The 24,099-nt window shown below is 38.6% G+C and overlaps 1 protein-coding gene across 1 annotated transcript in view; it reads left to right on the forward strand.

Annotated features, from left to right (window-relative positions):
• The first annotated feature begins 7,005 nt into the window (after positions 1-7,005).
• DNAAF5 (dynein axonemal assembly factor 5) overlaps positions 7,006-24,099 on the forward strand; it is a 74,052-nt gene continuing 56,958 nt past the window's right edge. The window contains exons 1-4 of the mRNA XM_020977312.2: positions 7,006-7,637; positions 7,719-7,903; positions 22,249-22,373; positions 23,627-23,745. Of these exons, the coding sequence (XP_020832971.1) occupies positions 7,049-7,637; positions 7,719-7,903; positions 22,249-22,373; positions 23,627-23,745 (1,018 nt within the window). The 5' untranslated portion in view covers positions 7,006-7,048. The remainder of the gene's footprint in view (positions 7,638-7,718; positions 7,904-22,248; positions 22,374-23,626; positions 23,746-24,099) is intronic.

A 24,099-nucleotide genomic window follows, 5' to 3' on the forward strand; every position in this document is an offset into this window, starting at 1 on the left:
TTGAAAAGGCTGGTAAGAAATCATGCTTGCGTCAGTGCAAATCCACTCCTGGAAAAATGACTCAAATTCAATTTAACAAATATTTATTAAGGATGTACTAAGACCCTGTGCTGGGGCTGGGATGCAATGATGAAATAAGACACAGTCCTTGCTTACAATCTAATAAAAGGGATTAGACATGTACATGCATACTGCATGAAATGCTGGAAGGCAGATGCTTTTGTCTGATGCAAAAAGGCTAAAAGAATAAGAACATATATCAAATTGCTTACCTTCTCAGGGTCGGGGAGAGGAGGGAGGGAAGGACAGAATTTGGAACTCAAAACTTTAAAAAAACACTGAATGTTTAAAATTGTTTTTACATGTAATTAAGGAAAATATTGTTTAAAAAAAAAGAACAAGGACAAATGTAATGCAGAAAAATATGAAATGTCATCGGCTTTTATACAGGAAGACATGGACCAATGGGCAGCAGTTAACATCTCTCAAATCCATCTCCTTCTTTCCATTAATGCATCACTACCCTCATTCAGACCTTTATTACCTCTCACCTGGGCTACTAAAAAAACCTCCTGATGGCAGTTACATTCCCTCTCCTCTCTAGTCCATCTTCCAAATTAACGTTACCGAGACTGAGGCCTGACCGTACCATAGTCTTGTTTTTCTTTTCTTGTCTTCTTTATTTTTAATTTATTTTTAGTTTTCAACAATCACTTCCATAAGCTTTTGAGTTTTAATTTTTCTCCCCCTTTCTTCCCACCTCCCTCCCCAGGACAGCATGCCATCTGATATAGGCTCTACATATACATTCCTATTAAACATATTTTCACATTAGTCAATTTGTAAAGAACTCTTTTGGAGATGTCTTAGATCCTTGCATTGCTGAGAAGAGCTAAGTCTATTAATGTTAGTCATACAACATACTCCTGGTTCTGCTCACTTTACTCAGCATCAGTCCATACAAGTCTTTCCAGGTTTTTCTGAAGTCTGCCTGCTCCCCATTTCTTATAGCACAATACTATTCCATCACATTCATATACCACAACTTGTTCAGCCATTCCCCAATTGATGGGCATTCCCTCAATTTCCAATCCTTGGCCACCACAAAAAAAGCTGCTACAAATATTTTTGTACATGTGGGTCCTTTTCCTATTTTTATAATCTCTTTGGGATACAGCCCTAAAAGTGCTATTGCTGGGTCAAAGGGTATGCACATTTTGGATTTTTTTTTTTTGGCAACTGGGGTTAAGTGACTTACCCAGGGTCGCACAGCTAGTAAATGTCAAGTGTTTGGTCTGAGGCCAGATTTGAACTCACGTCTTCCTGACTTCAGGACTGGTGCTCTATCCACTGCACCACCTAGCTGCCCCTGGTATGCACATTTTGATAGCCCTTTGAGCATAGTTCCAAATTGCTCTCCAAAATGGTTGGATCATTTCACAACTCCACCAACAATGCATTAGTGTTCCAATTTTCCGACATCTTCTCCAACATTTATCATTTTCTTGTTTTGTCATGTTGGCCAATCTGATTGGTGTGATATGGTACCTCAGAGCTGTTTTGATTTGTACTTCTATAATCAATAGTGATTTAGAGCATTTTTTTATATGACTATAGATGGCTTTAATTTCTTCATCTGAGAACTGCCTGTTTACATCCTTTGACCATTTATCAATTGGGGAATGACTTGTATTCTTATAAATATGACTTAATTCTCTATATATTTTAGAAATGAGGCCCTTATCAGAGATACTGGTTGTAAAAATTCTTTCCCAATTTTCTACTTTCCTTCTAATCTTGGTTGCATTGGCTTTGCTTGTGCAAAAACTCTTCAATTCAATGTAATCAAAATTATCCATTTTGCATTTCATAATGTTCTCTATCTCCTGTTTGGTCATGAATTCTTCTATTCTCCATAAATCTCATAGGCGAACTATTCCTCGCTCTCCCAGTTTGTTTATAGTATCAGTTAAGGCATGGTTTTAAAAAATGATAGAATAAATAGGAAAGAGAAAAAAAGAAATCTAGCCATTAAACCCCATGATATCTTATGAGGTTTCAGTAAATTTTTGATTGCTTGCACATAGCATGTACTTAATAAATGTTTAATTGAGTAAAATCTTGAAGAAAGGAAGGGATTTCAACTGATGGTGGAACACTAGAAATCAAAAAAAACATGTATAGCTTCATCACAAAAGAAAGCTAGCATTATCACCCTATATAATGATGCACAGAAGGGAATAAATTATAAGACAATAATCAGAATTATACATTAAGGCTAACTAAAAGAAATATTTAGGAATTTTACTGAATAACTCAATAATAATGCATAAAAGGATTACTTAAACCTACAACAAATTGTGTGAAGAAGAGTCTCAAGTAATTTAATGGAATTATAAGACATTGGCTATTGGATGAAGACAACTAATGACCACAAGAACCTTCCAATGATTGGTTGAGATTAGCCACCTCACTTATGGCCTAGACAAAATTCAAGGTAGCTCCTCTAGACCTCACCTTCCTGACATCATTGGTCCTCTTCAAGAATGAAGGACAAATAACAGCTATGTGCAAAGGACTATACTATTCACTGATTTTTTCTGGAGGGAGGAGAAGTGGACAGTCTGGACCTATGATTTAATTTATGTGGGGAACTCTGTGTGGGAGCGGTTGTGCCAACCTTCGCACTAATGTGTGTATTTGTACCAAGGAACCCCAGATTCATTAGGGAGATGTTTTGTTTCTATTGTTCTAACTATATCATTTCAATAAATGCCTTTGCTTTGAGCTAATTATACTTTTCAGCTCAGTAGTGTCACACTCAAATAGAAGTGTATCCCTTCAGCTGTTTATTCACTCAAAACCCATAAATTAACATTATCTATGTTATATTGTATTTCTCCTTATTTTGTTAAATATTTCCCAGTTACATTTTTAGTTTGCCATCTCCGCTTCATCTTACTGTCTTAAAGAGAAATATATTAGCATTGGTCGGTAAGCTTTACTTTTAGGAGTACCGACATGGGTAACTTTAAACAATGAAGAAATTAAATAGATTCTATATCATTTTATAACTGCTTCCATGCTACAAGTGATCTTACTCGGTGTTACTGTTCTATTTTGTATGATTGTGCAACATTTCTTGTCTCTTTGCCTATGGTCTAAGTTTAGAAGTTCATTTCTCCTGCTAATCGATGTTCTATTCTTGCCTCAAGGAAATCTGTTATACTTGAAGGATGTAGATGGACATCAAGCAGTCTAGTCTAGTACTATCTTTATACCACCAAGCTATCCTTCAAGGATATCTGGTTTGCCATCCAAAGAAGTCTGGTCCACTATCTCTAACCTTGCAGGTGGGCTCAAAAAAATGAACATTTTTTAGTCACGAGAGGGAAGGAGAAGGTTGTTGCTAGCCCCTCATTCCTAATTTTCAACCAATCACGTTGTATGTTCCCATCCCCCACACACAAACACACAATGCTGAATATTGTGTAACCAATTGCATTGCTTTCCTCACCTACCCAACTCTGTTCTTTGTTCTCCTGTACTACCCAAACCTATGTAAAGGCTAGTAAACCCCATGTTATGGTCTTTGGTCATTGAGAGAGGCTACTGTTAGCCTGCATAATCATTTCCAAAGACCAATTGTAAGTGAGGATGGTGGACCAGAGGAGTGCTATATATAGATAGAATCTTTGTTATCATCTACTCCAAATTTCCTCACTTTACACATAAGGAAATGGAGGCTTTGAGAGGTTTACTTTGAGAAACTTGCAAATACAGCTCATGTGTGCTTTCCACAAAGTGGGTAGCAGAACTCCGGCTTGTAGGTGCTCATTCTTTTCAGTTGTGTCCGACTCTCCATGACCCCATTTGGGGTTTTCTTGGCAAAGACACTGGAGTGGTTTGCTATTTCCTTCTCCAGCTCATTTTTATGGATGAAGAAATTGAGGCACACAGGGTTAAGTGACTTGCTTAGGAGCACATAGCCAGTAAGTATCTGAGGCCAGATTTGAACTCAGGGAGATGAGTCTTCCTGATGCCAAGCTTAGCACTCTCTATACTGAGCCAACTAGCAGCCCCTCCACTACCACTAGCTACCATGATCATTCACTCACAATACTTGAAACCTGTTCTATAAACTTTGTTCTCTCATTCCTCAGTCGGTAAGTCCCGGAACATGTGTGTGTAATGACTGGTTTACAACATTGTTACGTTACATCATCAAATTTTCAATGCATAAAAAACCCCACACATTTACAATAAATTACTAAATTTAAGACACGCCATTTAAAAAAATTATGTTTTTTGAAATAATGCAAAAATTTAAAAAAAGTTAAAGGGTTAAAGAAAGTAGATTTCCAGGGGGGTACTGAGTAATTTTTTTTAAAAGGAGGTGGTAGGCCAAATAAGTCTGGGAACCTCTGCAAGGAACCACTTTCTTTATAAATCAGTCAATCAATAAGCATTTGTTAAGTGCTTACTATGTGCCTCATCAGATGAAGGGACAACTTTAAAGAACTACCAAAGTCCTAAGAATCCTCCTCTGTCATAAAACACATTAGGAGGGAGATACAGAAAGAGACAGAGTAGCTAAGTGGTGCAGTAGATAATGCTGGGCTTTGAGGCAGGAAGACTCAATTTCATGAGTTCAAATCTGGCCTCAGATACTTAATTAGTTGTTTGACCCTGGGCAAGTCACTTAACCTAGTTTGCCTCAGTTTTCTCATCTGTAAAACAAAGCTTGGAGAAAGAAATGGCAAACTGCTCCTGTATCTTTGCTAAGAAAACTCCAAATGGGATCACAGAGTCAAACACGACTGAAACCACTAAACAACAATGAATATGTCAGGAAACCAAGGAAGTGGCATATATTTAGTATTTAGCATTCTTAGCAGAGATTTCCTTTAAAGATGAGGAATTCCAGAGTTGAAACAGAAAGTTTGCAGACAAATGGAACAGTAGCTTACCCCAGTCCATTCCTGGATAGAGCTAAAAGTTTGAACTTCAAATTACTGACATTTTTATTTGCTGATCATAAGTGTGATGGGACCTCAACCCCTAAAAGTAAAAGACCATGTCTTTGAAAGTAACCCATTTTCCTACACATTTCAGCAGCCCAGATCATTGGTGTCTCTGCCCAAGATACCTGGCCTATCACAGCCCACCTAAATCACCTAATTAGCTTACTTGACATTCTTTTCACTGTTGCACTTGGCACACCCCAGATTTACTACTCCTTAATCCCATTTAGATTCTTTCACTGTCCTTTGAGTTTGCAGGTTCACTAGGAACCCTGCCTGCTTCTATTAGCATTACAATAAGCTTTGCCACTTTACTGGAACACAGTTTGAGTGCATGAAATCATTCTAGGCAATGCCACCCTGTACCCTAACATTTCCGGGTTCCCAGCAACCCCAAACTGAGTCAATAAGTGCACTGATCATTTGGCATTTCATTAAGCATCCATATGTCCATAGAGAATTGATCCAAATGGAGGGAGGTAGAAATAGAAAAGACAAGACCTTTTGGTATGTAGGATTTATGTATCTGGCACTGCATAGACATTCGATAAAAAAATCTATCGCTTCATTGTTTTGATGAAATCTAGAGGTTTAGGGGTGCTGGGACCCCAAAATCACGACAGGAAAGAATTCAACCCAAGCCTTCTTTTAGCCAGAGACAGTTTATTAAAGATTGCCATATTAGCCAGACTCAAGGAAACTGAGCATCTGTGATCTATTAGCTGGATTGTAAGACTCTGAGCACCTTAATGGAGACAAGATGGACCTTACATACAGAAATACTATGGGAGGGATCTAGGAGTGGCCAAGTAGTTTATGAGGTAATAGAATTCCAGGGACCAGAACCACAGGGCTAAGGGAGAATGGAGCCTAGATAGGATTAAGGGTGGGAAGCGGCCTGGAGCCATAGGGAGGTAAGACAATGGAGGGCTAGGCTAGGTCAAGGGTAACAGAGAATTGGGAGATTTCATATAGCCACAAAGAAAGGCCAACTGATGGAATTACGACCTCAGGGGAATGCCAGAGACCTCCTTGATCTAGTGGGAGAATTCAAGGACAGTCCAAGGGTTTTCTAGGGCCCACAGACAAACGGGGCTGAAATTAGAACAAAGGTCTCAGCTAGGCTCTCACCCCATCAGTTTGATTTGAGAAGCAGTTAAGATAAAATATGAAGAAACAACTAGACTAAACTTCAGGTGAGATGCCAGTACAAAACACAGTGGAAAGTGGACGTTTAATAAGCACCGGCCCTGAGCAAGTTCCTTTACCTCTTTGGGTTTTAGTTTCCTCCTCTATAAAGTTAGGGGATTGGATTATAAATAAAATCTCTAATGTTCCTTTCAGTTTTGTTGGTACTAATCAGATTCCTGAGTCAGTAAATCAACTAGCATTTATTTAAAGCACATACTAAGTGCCGGGCATTTTGCTACAATTACAGGAGACAGAAGGCAGAGCAGAGGACAGAGAGCATTCTAGGCATGGGGAGCAGCGGGCCAGTTGCGCTGGATGGAAGCATATGTGAAGAGTCTGGTGAAGCCTATGGACCCCTTCTCAAAAGAATGTTTTTAAAGGCATAGAATAAAATGCATGGGATTACAAAGGAAACCCACCAGATTGAAATAATTTTTTCCCCCCAGTCTCCTCCCCCGCCTCGCGGGCTCACCCCCACCCTTACTCCACTTCTGCAAAGAACCCTTGCTTTGGATGAGGATGATGATGAGGTGGTAGCATTTCCATGGCGTTTCAAGGGTTGCAAAGCATTGCGCATGCGTGATCTCATTCGCTACCACAGTCCGCCTGCTATCTATCCCTCCCCCTTAGTAGCGAGCTAGGCTCCAGTTGAGAAGCTGCAGTCTCAGCTCTGTGTTCTGTCCCTTTCCAAAGTGAGCTCAATAAAGTTTTTTTTTTTGTTCCTGTGTATGTGTGGAGCTTTTTTCCCCTCGTCCCTACCCGTCGTGCCGTAATCCGTCCTGCAACTGTCGTAAAAGTTTGGTTTCCCCTTAGTAACGAACAACGCAGAAGCCATGGCGGCGTTGGTGACGGAGGCCAGTGTGCTCGAGGGTCTCGGCACCGCCGGAGATAGGCGCTCGGCCCAGGAGTTGAGCCAGGCGGTGAGCCGCCTGCTTCCTGGCCTGGAAGCGGAGACCAAGCTGAGTCGGCGCCGGGCCCTGGAGTGCCTCCAGCGGGAGCTCGAAGAAGGGCCCCCGCTGCCTCCAAGCGCCGACTTCCAGGAGCTCTTCAGCCGCCTGCTGCTGCCGCGGCTGCTCCGCTGCCTGGGCGACCCGGCCGAGAAGTGCCGGACCCTGGCCGTGCAGCTTCTCCGCCTGGGCCTGAGCCATGGAGCCCGGCCGCAGGACGCGCTGCCGCAGCTCATGCCGGCCCTCACGCAGCGACTGGCCGGCCTGGGCTCCGGGCCGCTGGTGGAGCCGTGCGAGGAGCTGCGCCTGGCCCTGGTGGAGCTGCTGAGCCTCGTGGTGCAGCTGTGCGGCCGTGGCCTGGCCCCCTACCTGGACGAGATGGTGCGCGTCCTGCAGAGGACCATCGTGGACCCCTTCCCGGACGTCAAGAGAGCGAGCTGTAAGCTCGCGGGGGACTTGGCGCAGAGCATCCCAGGTAACGGGGAGCCCTGGCAGGCCCCCCTCAGCCTGTGCAAGGGCTTTCGCTCAAGAGGTTTCTCTTTCCTTTTTTCTGCAGATCATTACCATATGCAGTCGGAATCCTTAATAGCTCCTCTCATGCAAACGATTTCACACCAGCACTCCAAGGTTCGAGTGGCCGTGATTCAGGCCACGGGGTTGGTGATACAGTATGGTAATGCCAAGTCAGTGAATGATGTTATTTCTCATTTTGCACAAAGGCTGTTTGATGATGTCTCCCAGGTAACTTTCTGCTTTTTTTTTCTTTCCTTATTCGACACCCTTTCTCTTCCCATCAGGACACTTGCTTAGGTAGTGCTAACAGCTCACTGTAATGGAAAAGAGGATCCTATTAACACTGGTATTGAGCTGGACAGTCAGGCGGCTCTCTCATTCACAAGATGTGGAATCTGCAATAAATTGGAAAAAGATGGAAGATTACTGTTCTTCAGAATTCTAGGACTGTATAGAGCAGGCATTTTTAGCCTTTTTTATATCATGGATCCCTTTGACAGTAGAAGATAGTAAGTTCTTTTTTTTTGGGGGGGAGACATTGAGTTTGAGATTCCTGCAGATGCCAGTTTGAAATGTCTAGTGTACAACTGGTAATGTGGACCTGGAGCTCAGGACAGAGACTGGGGGTGGATTTATGAATCTGGGAGTTATCTGCATAGAAACAGTAGTTGAATGCCTGGGAATTAATGAGATCATCAAGAGAGAATTTGGAGGAAGAAGAGGACCCAAGAGAGATCTCTAAGGTGTGCTTCCCTCCCCACTCCATGTCTTCCCCAGGGAGGAGTAGAGTATCTAGGAGGTGGGCATGACTGTCAGTGATGTCAGAGGCCAATAAAGATAAGGACTTGGATTTGGTATTATTGTACAGTTACATCCTTGACCTCATTTGGGGGTTTCCTAACAGTCCTTCTCCAGACCATATTACAAATTGAAGAAACTGAGGCAAATAGGGTTTAGTGACTTGTCCAGGGTTACACACCTAGTAAATTTCATAGGACAGATTTGAACTCAGGAAGATGAGTCTTCCTGACTCCAGGTCTGGTACTCTATCCATAGGTATTTAAGATATCACTAATAATCTTGAAGAGAGTAGTTTTAGTTGAGTAATGAGATCAGAAGCCATATTAAAAGGAATTGAGAAGTTAGTGAGAGGAGAGAAAGTGCATATGAAATGTATAAACAGATTTTTTTCTAGGAGTTTAGCTATGAAAGAGAATTAAATCTTGAGAAAATTGTAGGGTCAAGGGAAAGATTTTTAAAGATGAGGAAGCCATAGCCATGTTTGTAGGCAGTAGGGAGGGAGCCAGTAGATAAGGAGAGATTGAAAATTAGAATGATTGTGGGGGCAAGCTATGAAAGGAGATGTGACCGAATGAATCAAGAATGCAAATAGAAAGGGTTGGTCTTGGAGAGGAGAAGGACCAGGTTTTTAGAGATTAGCAATGAGGCATAATGTCAAGGTGTTTTGAGATAGAGAATAGGGGAAAAAGCCCATGGTAGATGGCCTCTATTTTTTTAATGAAGTAAGAGGTAAAGTCTATAACTGAGAAAAAAGGGGGATAAAATGGTGACGGAAGCTTGAAGAGAGAATAAAAGATTAGGAACAGCTACCCTGAGAAGTAGCAAAGTAGAGAAGAAGAATAGAATTGCCTTGCTACAGTGAGGGCCCAGTGGGGATTAGATAACATAAATTTGTAGTAGACCTAATCAGCACATTTGTGTGACATCCTTCAGCACATTGTTTGATAGCCTGTGAGTAAAAGCAGAAGAGGCATATGGTAGGGGTAATCCAAGGGAATCAGCAAGACATGAATGACAAGACCAGGAAGTCAAGGGATTCAAGGGTAGAGGATGATGTATACTGAACTGAGCTTATTAACTATAGGGTCAAGATTGGGAAGGGAGGAAAATGAAATCAGCTGGGAAAACAATGAAAGATAAACTTGAGGTCATTACTCTCTAACTGGAATGCTATAAGGTTCAGGGGAAAAAAGTGAAAGTAAGATTTGGTACTTCCTTCTTAACATACATATTGAAACAAATTGGTGGTGGGAGGTTCTTTTTTAGTTTTGCTGCCTTAGAACTCTCCCAGATTTTCTTGACAGAAAGTACCAAGTCTGAATTTGCAAGAAGGGTAATACTGTCATAAAAAAGGAATGAGGCTTGGTCTTTGTTTCCTCTTCCTGCCCCATCCCCTCATTTTAATTTCATTATGGAGGAAGGTAAATGTATTAGAGGAAGAATAAAAAACTGTCTATAAATAGTTTTTTGTTTCTCTTTTAAAAATTTTTTTGAATTAGTTTAGTTTGATTTATCAACAATCACTTCCATATGCTTTTGAGTTTAAAATTTTTCTCCCCCTTCTTCCCCACCACCCTTCCCAAGATGGTGTACAATCTGATATAGCCTATACATATACATTCCTATTAAACATATTTTCACATTAGTGATGTAAGAATTAGAACCAGTAGGAGGAACCACCAGAAAGAGGAAACAAAACTCAACAGAAGAAAAAAAATAGCAAATAGTATGCTTCGATCTGCATTCAAACTCCATAGTTATTTCTTTGGATGTGGATAGCATTTTCCATCACGAGGCCTTTGGAGATGTCTTAGGTCCTTGTATTGCTGGGAAGGGTTAAGTTTATCAATATTAGCCATTGCACAACGTGGTTGTTACTGTGTACAACGTTCTTCTGGTTCTGCTCACTTCACTCAGCATCAGACCATAAAATCTTTCCAGAGTTTTTCTGAAGTCAGCCTGTTCACCATTTCTTATAGCAAAATAGTATTCCATTGCGTTCATATACGACAACTTGTTCAGCCGTTCCCCAGTTGATGGGCATCCTCTCAATTTCCAATTCTTTGCCACCACAAAAAGAGCTGCTATAAATATTTTTGTACCTGTTTCTCCTTTTCCCATTTTTATGATCTCTTTGGGATATAGCCCTAGAAGTGGAATTGCCGGGTCGAACTATGCCCTTTGGGCATAGTTCCAAATTGCTCTCCAAAATGGTTGGATCATTTCACAATGTATTAGTGTTCCAATTTTCCCACATCTTCTCCAACATTTATCATTTTCTTGTTTTGTCATCTTGGCCTATCTGATAGGTATGATGTGGTACCTCAGAGCTGTTTGGACTTGAAAATGTGTGTGTGTGTGTGTGTGTGTTGTGTGTGTGTGTGTGTGTGTGTGTGTGTGTGTGTGTGTGTGTGTGTGAGTGAAGAATGGAGGGAGAGAAACAGAGAAGGAGGGAGGAGGCAGGAATAGTCTTTTTTTTTTTTTAATTTTTTTTTTTGGTGAGGCAATTGGGGTTAACTGCCCAGAGTCACACAGCTAGTGTTATGGGTTTGAGTTTGGATTTGAACTCAGGTCCTCCTGACTGCAGGGCCGGTGCTCTATCTGCTGTGTCACCTAGCTGCTCCTTGGAGTAGTCTTTAGGTACAACATGGTGATATACTGAAAATTTCAGTTATATAATGTAAATGCTAAAATAAGGATTTCCAGTATTGCTTTCTGTTATCTACATTGGAATAGATATCAAAGGAGATAAGCAGAAATATGAAAGAACATTCTGAAAGGTATAGTGCATTCAGTTTGTATAGTATATGAAAACTACCAGGAAGGAGCAGTATAATAGCATATATGGAAGTAATGTTACAAGATACTGTAATGCTTCTAATATGAAGGAAAAGATAGGCCAAGGGATAAGACAAAATCAATGTTAACCTTGGAAAAATACAACTTGATTCATAGAAACATAGAGTCTTTGAGATGAGTTCTCCTCTAAAGTTTTTGAACCTAGTTCTTGAATCATTTTATTATATATTATGTATATAATATGTTATATATTGATTTATATTCCCCAGGATTAAGGAGTATGCAGAGAAAATTGACTTTATTTTGTGGTTAAAAAATGTGGGTTTGCTCCTTATGCATAATTTAATCAGTTCACAGTAGATAGAATTGAAAATGAACTGATATTTAGTCATATTTTTTCTCTGTACATTTAGTCTCTATGCATTTACACCTGTCCTAATTTCTCACCTCCCCATTTAACAGATGAAGAAACTGAGGTCTGGGGAGATTAGCTGACCTACTCAAGACAAAGCTCTCATTTATTCAGTAAAATTAGGTACTTCCTTACACCCAGGTATCTTCATGTCTGGGGGAAGAAACAAAAATAAACAAGACAAGGTCATTACCCTTAGGGAACTTAACTATTCCTCAGAATACTCCTGCAATTTAGGGAATAAAAGCCTATCAATAATTTGGTACTGAAGTTTCTGTGTTGTACTACATTATGACCAATTCAAAAGGTATATGCATATAAGTAGAATTAGCTTAAAGAGGGGATTAAAAAAAAACAGGGCAAGATTAATAATTGAAAACTAGATTTTTAAAAAATAAGAAAAAAGAACATCTAAGAGATGAAAATGTCGAATAAAAATATAAATAAGATTCAAGGAACCCTTTTTCTCTTAAGAAAGAAAGAATGAATGAATGTAAGTAAATGACATGCTTTTGGAAAGTATACTAACTCTTAGACCAACAAGGTTCCTTTAGTAAATTACTTTAGCCATGCCTTTCTCAGCAGTAGTACCAGTGTAATATTTCTTTTTTCTTTAGTAATTAAGTCTTCAAAGATGACATAAATTGAAAAATACACACACACACCCACACAAGCACTATTTCCAAAAACCATTCACTAATATTACAGCTGGTTTTATTTTCACCTCCCCTCCCCTACCTCCTTCAATAACCAATTTTCAACATATTTAAATTTTTTTTATTAATTTATTTTGATTTATCAACAGTCATTTCTTCAGTGAGCTTTTGGACTTCCTTTTCCATTTGGCCAATTCTGCTTTTGAAGGCATTCTCCTCATTGGCTTTTTGGACCTCTTTTGCCATTTGGGTTAGGCTATTTTTTAAGGTGTTATTTTCTTCAGTATTTTTTGGGTCTTCTTTAGCAAGCTGTTGACTTGTTTTTCATGATTTTCTTGCATTACTCTCAATTCTCTTCCCAATTTTTCCTCTGTTTCTCTTACTTGCTTCTCAAAATCCTTTTTGAGCTCTTCCATGGCCTGGAACCAATTCATATTTTTCTTGGAGGCTTTGGATGTAGGAGCTTTGACTGTGTTGTCTTTTTCTGGTTGTACATTTTGATCTTCTTTGTCACCAAAGTAAGATTGTATGTTCTTACTCTTTTTGCACTGCTTGCTCATGATCCCAGCCAATTACTTGAGTTACAAACCTGTTGTTAAGGTAGGGGTCTGCTTCCAGTGTGGAGAATGTACTGTCTCAAGCTTTAGGGCTTTTGTGCAGCTGTTTTCAGGGATACTTCTAAATTTTCAGTTCTTCCAAGGTGGTATGATCAAGGGCCACGTATTTACTACTTTCCTGGCCTGTGCTCTGATCTATGAGTGACCACAATCACTCTTTTCTGCCTTGGAACTGTGAGGAGGATTCTCTCTTTTCTGCCACTACAAGCTCCACCATGCCAGTGTTCCTTCTCACCGCAGTACTGCCACCCAGAACTGTGACCCAGATCCAAGCAAGGACAAAGCAAAAGAATCCTGCCTTAGCACCATCAAAGAGATCCCTGCAGTCCCCCTCTGATTAGCCACTGGATTCTCCCTCAGTCTGTGGGCTGAGGTCCAGAAGCAGCCACTGCCCTGGGGTTGCTCTGCAACTGGGCCTGGGACCAATCTTCTCTCTTAAGCTTCTCTCTCACTGAAGTCACAGACCTTTCCTACTGACCTTCTAAGTTTTCTTTGGCATTTGTGGATTGAGAAGTCTGGAAACTGCCACAGCTGCCCGTGATTCAGTAACCTGGGGCCTGCTCTTTGCTTGCTGTACTGCATTCCTCTACCAGCCCAGCATGATAGACTTTTCCAATCAACCATCCAGGTTGTCTTGGGCTGGAAATTTGTTTCAATCTGTCTTTTCTTCATTTCTGCTGCTCTAGAATTTGTCTAGAGCCAATTTTTTATGGTATTTGGAGGGGTTTGGGGGAGAGCTCAAGCAAGTCACTGCTTTTACTCCTCCATCTTGGCTCTGCCCCACAATAATCATTTCCATAAGCTTTTGAGTTTTAAATTTTTCTCCCTCTGCACCTCCCTCCCTAAGACTGTGTGCAGTCTGATATAGGCTATACATATACATTCCTATTAAACATATTTTCACATTAGTCATGTTGTAAGGAAGAATTAGAATCAATAGAAGGAACCACAAGAAAGGGGAAACAAAACAAAACAGAATTAAAAAAAGAGCAAATAGTATGCTTTGATCTGCCTTCAAACTTCATAGTTCTTTCTTTGGATGTAGATAGCATTTTCCATCATAAGACCTTTGGAGATATCTTAGATCCCTGCCTTGCTGAGAATGGCTAAATCTATCAAAGTTAGTCATTTCATTGTACAACGTGGTTGTTACTGAATACAACATTCTCCTGGTTCTGCCCACTTCACTCAGCATCAGTGCATACAAATTTTTCCAGGTTTTTCTGAAGTCTACCTTGCTCATCATTTCTTATAGCACAATAGTATTCCATTGCATTCATATTCCACAACTTGTTCAGCCATTACCCAATTGATGGGCATCCCCTCAATTTCCAATTCTTTGCCACCACAAAAAGAGCTGCTATGTGGGTCCTTTTCCCATTTTTGTGATCTCAATAGGATACAGCCCTAGAAGTGGTATTGCTGAGTCAAAGGGTATGCACATTTTTATAGCCCTTTGGGCAATGTATGCACTTTCTAACTTTATAACTTTATAGTGTCAGCATATAATAGATAAAGCAGTGGAATGAGAGTCCGGAAGACCTGGGTTTAAATCGTTTCTCAGACACTAGGTAGCTGTGTTATCCTGACCCATAATGACATATACATCTCACATAGTTGTTGTGAGAATCAACCAATCAGCAAGCATTTATTAAGGATCTACTATGCCCTAGGCACTTTACTAGGTCCCAAAAATACAGAGACCAAAATTTAGCATTCTCTTCCTTCAAGTAGCTTAAGTGATCTCTGTGACGATAAAGGGTACATGTGTGTAACTATATACAAAATAAATGCAAGGTAGTTTTATGAGAGAAAGGTCTACCATCTGGGGAAATCAGAAAATGCTTCAAGTGGAAGGTGACAATTACCCTGAGTTTGAAGGAAACAAGGAGAGTAAGATGGAGGTCTAGAGAGAGTATATTCTCTAGGTATAGGGGACAGCCATTGCAAAGACAGGCTGAGATAGAGTGTTACGTTTAAGTGGACTATGTGTGACAAATCCAGTCTGGCTGGATTGTAGAGTACTGTAATTAACTAATGATTGAAAAAGTAGGTTTAAGCCAAGTTGTGGAGTCTTTTAAAGCAAAATGCAGAAGTTTATGTTTGAGCCTAAAGGCAATAAGAAGCCATCAGAGTTTATTGAGTAGGGAAATAATGTGGTCAGAACTGCACTGTAGGAAAAATCACGTTAGTAACAGTGTGGAGAATGTAGTAGAATGGTAAAAGTCTTGAGGCAGAAAGAACAACTAGAAAGCAAGAGTCCAGGTCAGAAGTCCAAGTAAGAGATGAGGATGGCCTGACCTGAAGTTTTGGCAGTGAACAGAGATAAAGGTCTGGTTTTATTAGAGATGTCGTTTAGTTAGAAATAACAAGGTTTGGCACCTAGTTGGTTATATACTGTGAGGTTGAGTGAAGAGTTGACGGTGACATCAGGGTTGCAAAATTGGGTGACTTTCCTTTTGACCCAGCAATAGCACTTCTAGATCTGAATCCCAAAGAGATCGTACAAATGGGAAAAGGACTCATATATACAAAAATATTTATAGTAGCTCTTTCTGTGTGGCAAAGAATTGGAAATTGAGGGGATGCCCATCAATTGGGGAATGGCTGAACAAGTTATGGTATATGAATGTAATGGAATATGATTGTGCTACAAGAAATGATGGGTAAGGTGGACTTCAGAAAAACCTGGACAGACTGGTATGAGCTGATGCTGAATGAAGTGAGAAAACCAGGAGAACTTTGTACACAGTAACAGCCACGTTGTGAGAAATTTGATAGACTTATCTCTTCTTAGCAATGCAAGGATGTAAGACAGCTCCAAAGGACTCATGGTGGAAGATGTTGTGGAATCTGAATGCAGATCGGAGCATGTTATTTGCTCTCTCTTTTTTTTTTGTTTCTTCTTTTTTGTGGTTTCTCCTATTGGTTCTAATTCTGCTTTACAACATGACTAATGTGAAAATAGGTTTTATGTGAATGTATATGTTTAGCTTATGTCAAATTACACTCAGTCTTGTGGTGGGGGGAGGGAGAAAATTTGGAGGTCAGAATCTTATGGAAGTGAATGTTGAAAACTAACAATAAATAAATAAATTTTTAAAAACGAAACAAAGAGGAAGAAAAAAAAAAGGGTGACTTTAATAATGTAAATGCCCTTGACAAAAAATATGGAAGTTTTGAAAAAAGTTGAGTTTGTGAGAAAGATAATAACTTCTCTTTCTGATATTTTGAGCTTCGTATGCCTGTGGGACATTCAGTTTGAAATGTCTAGTAGGCAATTGAAGATGTACCACTAATGATCAAGACTGGGACTAGGGCTGAATATATAGATACTTATGTAGATGATAATTAAACCATAGTGCAGGCCCTCATCACATCACACTTGGACATCTGACCACGTCACAAACTTAGTAAACTCCACTGGCTCCCTATCATCAACAGGATCAACTGTAAAATCTAATATTCAAAGCCCTTTGTGACTTGCCCCTTCCTCCCTCCCCACTTTCTTATGCTCTATACCCCATTCCTATTTTTCCATGTATTCTGTGATCCAGTGGTGCTTCCTGGATGTTCCTTAAACAAGACACTCTATCCACCCACTTTGTGCATTTTGACTGGCCGGGAATGCGCTCTCTGTCTCATCATCTGCATGTCTTGACTTCCCTGGCTTTCTTAAAGTCCCAGCTAAAATCCCAGTTTTCTACAGGAAGCCTTTCTCTGTCCCTTTAATTATACTGTAGTGCCTTCCCTTTGTTGATTCTTTCCAATTTATTCTGTCCATATCTCATTTGTACATAGTTGTATGTTGCCTTCCCCATTAAACTGTAACCTTCTTGAGAACAAGGACTGTCTGACTTTTCTTTGTATCTCCAGTTCTTAATAAAGTGCCTGGCGCATAGTAGGCTCTTAAAAAGTGTTTATTGACTCACTCACAAGGGAGAAATTATCAGAGTTAGAGTAAAGAGAGGAAGAACTGGAGATGAAGAGAGGGGAAAGGGGAACTCACAGCAAATGGTCTCTATTTTCTCAACAAAGTACGAGAAGTCCTCAGCTCAACTCCTTCCACAGTCTCCACAGAGTGACGGTCAATCTTCTGGAAAAGATAAGAAGGGATGGGACCAAAGTTACATGTTAGAAGAGTTGTCCTTGGTGAGAAGATGGTATGAGAGGTTTGAAAAAAGAGAAGATTTGGATTGACCTCAGTAAGAATTGGGACAGAGAATCTATTAGAGAGGAGTGAAAAGACTGCATTGCTTCTGAGGGTCCAATGGAGATTAAATAACATAAATCATAGGGACTGAGAGGGAAAGAGATGAGAATTTTAGTCATAGGAAATCAGTAGTAGAAAGGGTAGTTAAATACACTAGTGGCCAAAGGCATTATTTCATTTCCTAAGGTTAAGGATTCATGCCTTCTTGGGAGCAGTTTGCTTACTAGGATACACTCACTAATCCTAGAATGGGCAAATAATTAGAGAGTAAAAGGTTGACATGCTCCACCTTTTTATCAGCCAAGATTTTGCTAAATGTGTTCTTATTAAAGAAAGATGGAATAATTGAATGAAAGATATACATAAAATATTCAGCTTTATTTTTAAAACAAAATTGTTTGGTTCTTTATTTCAGCAGACAATAGGTTCTGTAAATATCATTTGTACAGATATGAAAACTGCCCACAAAAGCAACAAGAACTAATACTTCGGTTTTAGGAATTCATAACACCGTTTAGATTTTAATTGTCTCGATTGTACTGTGTCTGTTGGCCATACATACATGTTCTTCCTAAAATTCGATTACAGTTACTTTTTAAGTAAGAAAGTTTTGTTTTGTTTTTCCCTAACCTGGACTTAGGGGATTCTTGACTTCTCTGTTTTCAATAGGGCACACTTCACTTTTCTGTAGTTCCTCTCAATGCTCCTCTATTTTAAAATCTGTAGTGAAAATATTTCAATTAGGTCATTTTATATAAAATGTGTTTCGTTTTAAGTTCTTTGACATGATATTGTCCGATCTTGGAAGCTAAGCAGAATTGGGCCCTGGTTCGTCCTGGAATGAGTGACACCCCTCTCCCCCCCTTATGGATGCAGAATATTGTACAAGTTTTGGGTTTTAGAGAGCATAGCATAAAGCTGTCCTCGACCTCTCTTCCTTAGAAGCAGCATATTTCAGTGACTGAAGTGCTTTCCTTCTGGGCTGGAAAAACTGGGTTCAGAATTCACCTCTGCCACTGACAGCTGTATGACCCTGGGCAAGTCACTTAAGCCTGTTTGCCTCAGTTTCCTCATCTGTAAAATGAGCTGGCAAAGGAAATGGCAAGCTACTCCAGTATTTTTGCCAAGAAAACCTTAAATGAGGTCATAAAGAGTTCAGATCTGAGTCTCCAACCGTGCTGTGATCCTTTTCAGGCCAGAATTTATTCTCCAGTACCAGAAGAGTGAAGACTTTTAGAGTGTTGTGGTATTTGAGGGCACTTTGGACAGAATAGCACATGGACTGAAACCAAGAATATAGCTTGCAGTGAGTCAGACCCCAAACCCCAATGTGAATCCACTGCTGGGAGGCCTTGTATAAATGGAGTTTACTTATCATATGAAGCTGGAAAAAGAGAATAAAGGACAAAAAAAGAGTCTGATGTGACCCTAAAGCACTGCAACTGATTTGAGATTTTTTGGAAGATGAGATACTGTGTAAATAGGGCACCCCTTTTAGGTAGAAGGTTGCTTTTCTAAGTCTTCATCTAAGGGTCGTCAAAATGGCTATGTTGTAATAGTCTTAAAATGGAAACTTATTGCTGCTGTACAAAGAAGTGATACACTATGAGTGATTAATATTTTTTATTATTGCTTATGTAGAGCAGATACTAGACGCTTCTACTGCATTTGTAAATAATACTTATATTTGGAAGAAGGGGTGTTACACAAAAAAGAAAAATGTTGCTAGTTCCAAAGCAGTAACACCTGACAAGGCAGAAGCTGCTTTGCCAGTTTTCTGTATCTGTGTTTGAATTCATTATAAGAAATTTAAAATTAGATGTGACAAGTTTTCAGGATGTTGTGTTGGTAGTATTTTGGTATTTTGTGAATCTTTTTATAAAGAGGTTTTGGTTAGGATGATTGGGGCTGTTGGAAAATATTTAGGCTCTGAGAAACACAAGGTTCACAAACTGAATGACTGATCATTATAAAGGGAAGGGAAGAGAATAAGCATTTATAGAGCACCTATCGTGTGCCAGGTACCGTGCTAAACACTTTTTAATAAATATCTCATTTGATCCTCACAAAGACCTTGTAAGGCAGGTGCTGTTATAATCCTCATTTTACAGTTGAGGAAACTGAGGCAAACAAATTCAGTAACTTGCCCACGGTCCCTCAGCTACTAAGGGTCTGAGGCTAGATTTGAACTTGAGTAGGTCTCCCAGTTCTCTATCCACTGCTCCATAACCTGCCTCTTTAGTTATTCACATACAGGTGCTATGTATAAGTACCTTACCAAAATAGGATGGCATTTAAAAAAAATGATGGATTCTTGCTCTTTACTATGTGATGGACCTTGAGGCAAGTTACATGGCCTCTCTAATTAGTCCCTCATCCCTGAAATGAGAGCTTTGGATTAGATGACCTAGGGTCCCTTCTAATCCTAATTATTTTGTTATTTTAGAAACATGTACCTGGTGAATATGTTGGTTATGAATTTATCCGTATCAGCAAAGGAGAATGTTAGCATGGACTGTTGACCAGACTCTGAGAACAGCCTTATTTACATAGAACTGAATATTTTAATGATATTGTTACAATAGAATTCCAGTTGTATTTGGACTTTGTTCTTTCAGAATGATTTTTATTAAAAAGGAGACCTGAAATAGTAATTTATTTTCATGTACATGTCATTAATCTGTTTTTTATTTAGGCTTTTTACCTTTTGAATCTCTTGCCTAGCTCCCTGTCCTGTCCGCCCACCTTAGGGCTTGGGGTATATGTGTAGATATTGTCAGTAACTTGAAAGGTTAAGTAGATAATTTTCTGTTTTGAACCATGCTCTAATCAGTTAAGTTTTGATTTTTTAAAAAATTTTTACTGAACTGTTGTTTTCTATTTAGTAAAACTGTTACCTGGCAACACAGTGTTTATCCCACATGAACAAAAAGAAAGTGAATAAATTACCTTTTCACTAAGTTAAATTTGTAAGATTCTTTGGCATGCTGGCAAGAACTAGATAAAAAGATTGTCTAGGCTCTCATTAAAGGAGAGAGGGTAGGCCAAATACCTAAAATCCTCCTTTTTCCACCCCTTTTTTTTCCTTCCTAGCTATTTCAATTCATAAAGTGAGAAATTTAAAATTTACTCTTTACAAATAGTTCCATTCTTTCTTGTTTCTAGATATGAATGCCCATTGTATAGGTCCTGATTGCCATGTGCCTGGACAGCCGTGCCAGATGTCAAAATTAAAGTAGAGGCAGAAACAGCGCACCAAAACTTGTTCTAGCAAGTTTGTAAGTATTCTGGAATATTAACCTCAGGAAGGGTTTTTTTTTTAAATAAAACTCTCTAAAGAGCATATTTAAACCCTGCCAGATTGGCACGGTATAAGTCTCTAATTATTCTTCTGAATGCCTTTGCTGTCATATTCATGAAGGTACTGTATATTCTTACATATGTTTTGGCACTACCTGTGTTGGATTTAGGATTTTTTTTTTTGGCATACAGTCATTGACTGACAGACTTTCTAGTATTATTAGCAAATAGTACTGCCTAAACTTTGTTTGTATCTTGTCTTGAATAACATTGTAAGAAATAAGAATATAAGTAATTGCCTTTTAGCTTTATTCAGTTCTAACAATTCCATTTATATCACTATGTCTCTATGACCTACCTAGTGTTGTATGTAAAGACTACATTTTACATACTGTTGTATGTAAAAATTAAAAGTATAATTTGTAACAATTATATAATTAGATTATAGATTTAGAATTTACTCAGAGCCATTTTGTATTCCTTTGGTTTTCATTGAGATACATGCATTCTTTCCACTGAGAAAAATGCTTCTTAAAAAATGTTAGTGATATTTTTAAAAAAATCATTGCTGTGTCTTCCCAGTGATCCCTCCCTACTTAGGAGCCTATTTTATAACATAGTAGTACAAAAGCAAAATGAATCAATGCGTAAAACTGTGTACAACATAATATGCATTATTCTATTCCCAGAGTTTGCTATCTTTCTACTAAGAAGAGAAAAGCATGTTTCACCATCATTTCTGTGGAATCAAGATTAGTCATTACATAAATGACAATAATTTTGGTGCTTTTTAGTTTTATTTTCCTGTATGTTACTTTGATCATTATGACATATTTTTGCTTAGCACTTTCCTTCTGTTTTTGATTTTTAATTCCTGTGTCATTTCTATTTTTTCATTGTATAACTTCATGTTTTAGAAAGGATTTAACTGCTGAAGGAAAGACTAGGAGAACTTGATAGCTACTTGTTTTACTACTATGAAGCAAGTTCTTTGAGATCAAGGACTATTCATTTTTGTCTTTGTCTCTCTAGTGCTTAATCCAGTGCTTGTACATAAGAGGTCCTTAATAAATGCTTGTTGATTACTTATTCATTCCAAAAAAACTACTGACCAAATATTTGTTTAGATTGTGTTTAAGCCTGAAAACCCCCAACAAATGTTTAAATCCCTTACTAAAAAGAAAGTAGGCAGTTAGGTACTGTTAACTTTTTCTTCTCCTAAGAGTACCATTATGCTTAATAATACTTCACAATGGCCGGCTACTTAAAATCAAGGTTTTACTTGGGCATTAGGAAGTGAGGCCTATGAAGTGCTTTGTCTACATGTCAGTGTTTCTGAAAATGTAACGAAGTCTATTCCAGTACCTCTTTTGAAATGTAGCACCTGAAAAGGGTTCCCAAAGCGGGTTCCAGCACACCTGGAGAAAGCAGTGGAATTCACCTTCCCAGATGCCCAAGAATCAGAGCTGTTCTACTTACCTGAATATTTTTTTCTATTTAGAACTGGCCACATGAAAAGTAGAAGAATTATGAATATGATTAAAGAACCAGAAATCCTTACATGGGGGTGGGGAAGGTCTTCATTTGCCAGTACTGCATTTTGGGGTGTTCAGATTAGTATTCTTGCATGCTAATTGATGCTTAAATTCATGTTCAGGACTGTTGGGAGGGATTGTTTGTAAGGGAGTGACTAAAGATTTTAAAAAATAATTATATAAAATTTACCTTGTGTATTCTTTTGCAAAGTAGTAAAACTTATTTTCTTTTATAAATAGGTTCGACATGCTGTGACTTCTGTTGTTGGAAACTGGCTGTTACATTTGAGAGACAGATATTCATTCTTTCATAAGCTAATTCCTTTGTTACTAAGCAGCTTTGATGATGAAATACCCGAAGTGACGTAAGTAGGATGTAATATTGAAGTTTAATATAAAAATATAATTTTTCTTAATTAAAAAATATATTGCTATAATTTGTGCCTCACTTGTCCTCTCTCTCCCCCTCTCATCTCCAAGAGTAGTCTCCTTTAGCTAATACAGTAGCTATATACAATAATAAAATTAGCTAATACATCAACCAGTATATGCAACATTCCATGCTTTCTTCTTCAAGAATGAAGGAAGGAACATAGAATGCTTTAATTCATCTGAATTCTGGCTACAAGTCTTTTTGAACTTAACTAGGCTGGTCCTCAGATGACAAACTTATAGCCTATTAACTAACTGGGTCCATACTTGGAGCCAGTTAGTTAATAACTGCCTGAGCTTGGGCTGCATTGGTAAGCTTTTGAGAACTCAGAGGTATTGAATGGGGGTGTGTGTGTGTGTGTGTGTGTGTGTTGTATATACATATACACATATATGTAAAGAGAGTTATGTTTTATATATGTCATGTTTTTTAAAGTTTCAGTTTCTGTATATTAATTATCCATAATTTTATGTAAATTATATATATTTTATATGTATATAAGGATATATATATTTCAAGTTTCCTTTTCTGTGTGTATATGTATATATGTATTTGTGTATGTATATGCACACACAGAAACGAAAACTTTAACAATAATTTATAAATATGCCTTTGTTTCAGGTTCACGTATAAGAGATTCCAACTGGTCTACTGTATTTCTTTTTTTTTTTTTTAAGACAATTGGGGTTAAATGACTTGCCCAAAGTCACGCAGCTAGTAAGTGTTATATGTCTGAGGCCGGATTTGAACTCAGGTTCTCCTGACTCCAGGGCCGGTGCTCTATCCACTGTGCCACCTAGCTGCTCCCTGGTCTATTGTATTTCAACTGTTAGAAAATTAGTTTGAATGTAAAATTTCTATAACTTCATTCTTTCAACATTTACTGTTAAAAATATCAGGCAAATATGAACTTTACATCTTGATTGTGCTTTTGGTGCAGGGATATTAAGCAAGGAATCAATTCTTGGGTTTTCATTCATCTATAGTAAAAAATTCAGTTATCTTCTTTCATTGTTATAGTTTTCTTACCAAGTCAGAGAAGCACAGGCTATCCAAATAACATTCATTCAGCCAGATTTAATTTGAATCAATAGGAATTGATTTTCATACCTCCCAACACTATTCTTTCCTATCATGAATATATACTTGACATTTTTTATTATTTTTCTTTCTTTTTTATTGTAGGGAATTGGCCGTCAGCCTCTGGGAGAAGATAGGTCTGCAGTGGCAAAAAGAAAATGAAGATGATCTGAAGGATAAGCTTGATTTTGCTTCTCCTCCACCATCCCATTACCCCAGAGGAGGTGAGTATTATGAAATAGTAATTAGCCAGATTTCCAAAAAACAATCCAAAGCTAGTGATCTTCTTTGGATGACAAGTGAGGGGAGGGAATAAATATTTATATGGTGCCTATTATTTATCTGGCAGTGCTCTAAGTGCTTTACAAATGGTATTTCATTTGATCCTCACAATAAATCCTTCATGGTAAGTGCTGTTGTTATTCCTAACTTACAGATGAGGAAACTGAGGCAAACAGAGTTTAAATGACTTGTCCAAAGTCACACAACTAGTAAATATCTGAGGCTGGATTTGGCCTTAGGTCTTCCTGACCCCCAGGCCCAGCATTTAATATACTGTCCCACCTAGCTGTCCAAAT

Source organism: Phascolarctos cinereus, unplaced genomic scaffold, assembly GCF_003287225.1.
Source record: "Phascolarctos cinereus isolate Bilbo 61053 unplaced genomic scaffold, phaCin_HiC Scaffold_4;HRSCAF=312, whole genome shotgun sequence".
Lineage (NCBI taxonomy): Eukaryota > Metazoa > Chordata > Mammalia > Diprotodontia > Phascolarctidae > Phascolarctos > Phascolarctos cinereus.